The sequence below is a fragment of the Opisthorchis viverrini genome (assembly GCF_000715545.1).
Source record: "Opisthorchis viverrini unplaced genomic scaffold opera_v5_288, whole genome shotgun sequence".
Taxonomy (NCBI): Eukaryota; Metazoa; Platyhelminthes; class Trematoda; order Opisthorchiida; family Opisthorchiidae; genus Opisthorchis; species Opisthorchis viverrini.
This window is the reverse complement of record NW_008751946.1, coordinates 272,294-277,336: the sequence shown is the minus strand read 5'-3', so window position 1 is coordinate 277,336 and position 5,043 is coordinate 272,294. Positions and strand designations below refer to the sequence as shown.

General features: G+C 42.9%; 1 protein-coding gene across 1 annotated transcript; it reads right to left on the bottom strand.

The window, feature by feature from the left end:
- Positions 1-211: 211 nt before the first annotated feature.
- T265_14896 (hypothetical protein) lies at positions 212-4,396 on the bottom strand (the record flags this gene model as incomplete). The annotated part of the gene is made up of 4 exons (XM_009175725.1): positions 212-486; positions 1,864-2,148; positions 3,226-3,498; positions 4,315-4,396. Coding segments are annotated over 4 exons (915 nt in total), but the record flags the coding sequence as incomplete, so codon positions are not given.
- Between the last annotated feature and the right edge of the window lie 647 nt (positions 4,397-5,043).

Below are 5,043 nucleotides of genomic sequence, written 5' to 3'. Positions count from 1 at the left end.
TCACAGCACATCTTATTCATAAGTACAAGCTAAAAAATGCATTCACATTCTGGCTGGGTTTCGATAAATACTCTCGTCGTTATAGAAAACTTCATGCTTAGGCAATTATTGCAGCATGTTTCATGAGTGAATTTTTGTCTGATGTACCTACTATACATCAGAAATGATTATGTGAACATACAAAGTAACTATGAGTACGAATTAACTTACGGGTTGTTAGAGGGGTTCCGCAGACCAATGCCTTTTTCGATTCCATGTGATTTGAAGCAACAGCTGTCAGCTGCATACAATACCAACTGCATTCGGTGAGGTCTTCCACGAGAAAGTTGGTCTGGCCTTCGTTCATAATTTCGTAGGCTGCTCCTTCAAAAACTAGATGATATTTTTCTATCCGTTCCATCCCTTTTACCGGTAGTCTCCAAGTTAGATTCCCACTGAGCTCGAGTGGAATGAATCTCAGGTCGTATGGCGAAACTGGAGCTTCACCTGTATGAATAAACGCCCACGAGGTGGTGAAACATTACGGTGAAGATGAAAAATGGAAACTTAGAACAAGAATCGCCTAAGAGTAAACAGAACACTATAAAGTATCAAATGATCATTGTGCCTGGACCGCGGAAGGAAAACCTTTTCATCAATGAACTATGGTTTATCCTCGGTAAAAATAAAAATAAAAGTCAGTTGCCTTTTGATACCTAGCTGCCATACTACCCCAAGGAAGCACGAGAGGTGGGTAGTGCCTAAACAAGGTGAGTCGATATACGGTTGGATTCGAACCACAGACCATCCGGTCAGTAAACTCGCGCTCTAACCACTGAGCTATCGCACCTCATTAGTAATGCACTACCGTCCAGTTTAGAGGGGTTGTTGGTAATCATAGTTGCCGGTGTCACCTGTTCGATTGAGCAATATGTTTCACCATCAATCACCATCACCATTGGAAACGAGGAGTGCATATGTCGTCTTGATGAGAGGAACATAACTTTACGGAACATAGGTATTTCTCCCAATGCTTTTTCCCATAAATGGTGTCAGATCTTCCAGATAACCAAGTAGTTGTGCTCCAAAACAATAGCCTTCAGGTGCTGCTTCCCACAAGTTCTGAGTAGCTTCGTCGTGTAATCCTGTTGTTTTACTTGCCTCATTACTGTTATTGAATTGCCTGTATGGCGGGAATTCGAGATTGCAGCTTTGAGAATACAGTCTATATTGTGTTCAGGATCAGTATTTTGGCGGACTTTGCTATCTTTAGGACTAATCAAATTGACGATATTCTCTGAAATTGAAAAATAAACCCATCTCCGTGGTCTAATGCAAATATTCCAACTCAGGCGAACTTGAAAAGTGCGACCGTCCTTAACTTTCTGAAGCGAGCATTCCATAATTATATTAGACGGCAAACATACCGCCGGAAATTCGTGGCATGTATGTTTGCTCTAAACATTCCATACGCCCACATCCATTGCAGTGATTGCTAGCTCGATTTATGTGTACTCATCAATACAGCACTCTTACACCCCTCCATTTTTTGTCAGATTAAGGTATGATAGATCAAGACAAAGTTTCTCTATGCCAGATATGTTGCCGCGTTGCTTGTCTCACTGAAAAGACAACAAAGTACTTGGAGTACTTGACATGAGTAAAGCGTACATTGTGGGTGAGAGCTGAGGTTCCTTTCGAGTAAACATCACAAGCGGCATGTGGCCAAAGTTCTAAACTTCTGGAACGAGCTGATTAAAGATAATTTTTAGAAATCCTATGACTTCGTCCAGCTGAAATGCACCTAAAACAAAACCATAGCTGAAAGCGGTTGTAACTATGAGCCGATTTCACCAGCACCGGTGAAGTGATTTTAAAAACTACCTGCTGTTGTTGACTGCTCAACCATATCTGATATTTCACCACGCAGTTCTCCATAGATCGCTTGGATCTTGAAGTAATAGATGGTTTGGGGCTCCAGGTTTCTTATCAAATGATGGCCATGGGTATCGAACATCAGATGACGTTCATATCCACCTGCACGCCGAATGATGAGACCATAGTGTAGATGACACTCCGGAGGTACTTCAGCAGGTCGTCGCCAGGAAACAATTTGATCAGTGCCGGAGGACAAACTGGTCACTAGCAGGTCACGAACTTTACTCGGAACTGTAATGAATGAAAACAAGGATTTCCAGAAAAAGGGCAAAAAAGCACCAAATTAGTAAGATATCACCAGATTCTAGGGTTCCAGGACTTTACTTTTTTCCTGAGGGACGTTTGTGGCCCATCATTTGTACACGACAATGAATTTAGAGCTACCATCTTCTATATACTTCAACCAGTCTAAATCTTATAATGAGCGGTCAAATAGTCGCACATGCAAGCCAGCCAAAGTCGTATTGGCATCTCCTGAGGATGCTCTTCGTCTTTGTTCGCCACGACAAACTAATCCGAGAATAGATTCAGCGCACTCTAATCAAGCTTGCATTAATGTACCCGCATTGCTTCTTCAAACGGGCCTAAAACTAAGCACAGTGATTAAAAGTCTACCTTGTCTGTTGTCCATCCTATATGACCTCCAGCTATGTAACATACCAACTGTGAAAGGCAAGTTGAATCATCACGGATGAACTCCCATTTAGAGGTTTCTGCGCCCTGCAGTGAATCGCTTGGGCTCAGCCGCCTACATTTGCTTCGGAAGCTCCGTAAGAGCTACTTTCTGAAATATTGAGGAAACTTGTAAGCTATTCGGTTTAAAAATAAGCCATCCTACAGTTGGTAAACATTCTCGTCTTATAATAAGAACCCACTCGACCATTAACAATACAGTATGCGCACTTCAACACATCATAAATAAGTTGCCACAGTGAGAAAATCTCTCTTTTAGAAGGAGTTAATAAATTCAAACCACAAAAGACTATATGGCTCATTCTCCTTTCAGCTGTCACAGGAAACTAGCGACGGGGTCAGGTTCACTCTAATGGACAACAATAACTGAATCCTATCGTCACTGCCGAGTTAAAATCGTCTTTCCAGTACGCTTTTTGTGATACTATTCATTGGAGAAAATTCAGTAAATAACTAGGCTACACCTGGGGGTATTTCCCTGGGCTAGCTACCCACAGCTTAGATTTTCTCAGACGACAGCGAACGTGACCTTCTAATGGTTCTAATCTCTGGGTATAATGGAATGATTCGGCTAAGAGTGAAGTACGACTACTTTGTAACTAAATAAGTACTAACTTTTTGGTAGTGGAGTTCCACATTTCCAGGCAATTTTCATCTGGAAATCCCAAACGATCACAGTTGTCACCGAAACTGTGTAGAAACGGCACGGTTGCAAATTGTCTATCAGGACGGACGAGACGTTCTCGGTTGCCTGAATTGTACGGGTCCATTGGCCATCTTGAATTTCAATTTGATAATACATTACAGACTGTGTTTCATAATCGTCTATGAACCATTTCACTAACAGACCCGACTCAACGGGAACGATCTCGAAATCCGGAACAAGGACTGGAATTTAACAGCAAGGGAAAAAGATAGTGTAGTTTGAACAGGACTTGGATAATACTTTCTTAATAAGCGTAATGCTTGAGTCTTAATAGCGTAACAGTACTAGTTCCTTGAAACCCGAGAATTCTATTGAAACGGAAACTATTCGGAATAGCCTTGTTGATAATGTAACAGAACTGTAGGTGATTAAATGGCCTGATGGAGTGGATGGTTTGTCCAGTGTCGTGCATTACCGGAACAGCCTCGAACCCTTGTCTTTCACATAACACTGCGATAAAGAGGTCCTCTGAATTATCGGTGAGACACTTGAAGTGTAATTTCCAGACCCGGAATAAGGCTTACAAGTGGAAGCTGCGTATTCTCTAACAGGCTGATCACCATTCAGCACAATATGCACAAAGTCGGCTTATACACTGGGCGCAGACGAATGAGGTTTACATATTCCTTTGAGTGTTTCAACCAACATCTAGCTAGTTACCCCACTTGACAGGTCGCTTGGAAGCTGCCTGAAGTCTTCTCACATCGAACAAGATGCACTCTAAACCCGTGGATACTACACCCTGCCACAGTCAATTAACCAGGGAGCCCCACCATGGAAAACAGCTGATAAACACGCCCTGAAATCAAATATAACATTCTAAGCCACGATTTTCGAATTAGCCTCTCGATAAGGCGGTGGCAACTGATAATGAGACTCGTGGTTTTAATCCTGCCAAGACGTTTCGATCATTTACGTCTGACATTGACCAGTATCTCAGTTCGTGTCAAGGCAGATATTCACCAATATGTCACTGTCACGAAGAGACTGGACCTTACCGTGATGTGACGGTTTGTGCACCTCAGTGATCCAGTGAGCTATACTGTGGGGTGTCCCCGTGACACTCACAGGGTCCCTCATACCAGGTTGGTCAATGGTTAGAGGTCTGACGAACAGTCTCCTGTCCCTCCAAGCTTAGCGTTGGAACATGTGGCGACTCGTTCCGTAAAAATGGCAGTGCATTTGCATTTCCCGCCTAGCCCCGCCGCCTTGCGATTAGGCTTTTGAGCCAAAGGCTTGAGTTGAGGACCGTAATCGTCTTCCTGTCTGGGTTTGGGCGCCCTGACAGTATCCCAGCCCTCATACAACCATGACATTCACAAACCATGGTTGTACGACAGTGAAGCATCGGTGTTGAACACTGATGTCATGCTGTCACCAATATGTTAACACAGCTGAACGATGGACTTGACTGATTAATTGACTAAGTGAGCATTGAAGCAATATTCTTGGCTGATTCAAAGAATCGTACGAAATGAGTCCCAAAACCGAGATGTAGAGCATATCTGTGAACTGAATTGGGTGAATATGATGCCACACAAACCATCGTATACCTTGTTTCACAAATATTTCGACATCCATGTTTGTCTTTTTGATCACTTGTTTATTGCGCCACAATCAATGAACTTGTGAGCTGAATGCTCGCTCACTTAATCCAACAGACAATCTGACTGTGCAATTTCCGACCGAGTGCGATTCTGTAGGTCGCCAAATCATGCGGATTAAGC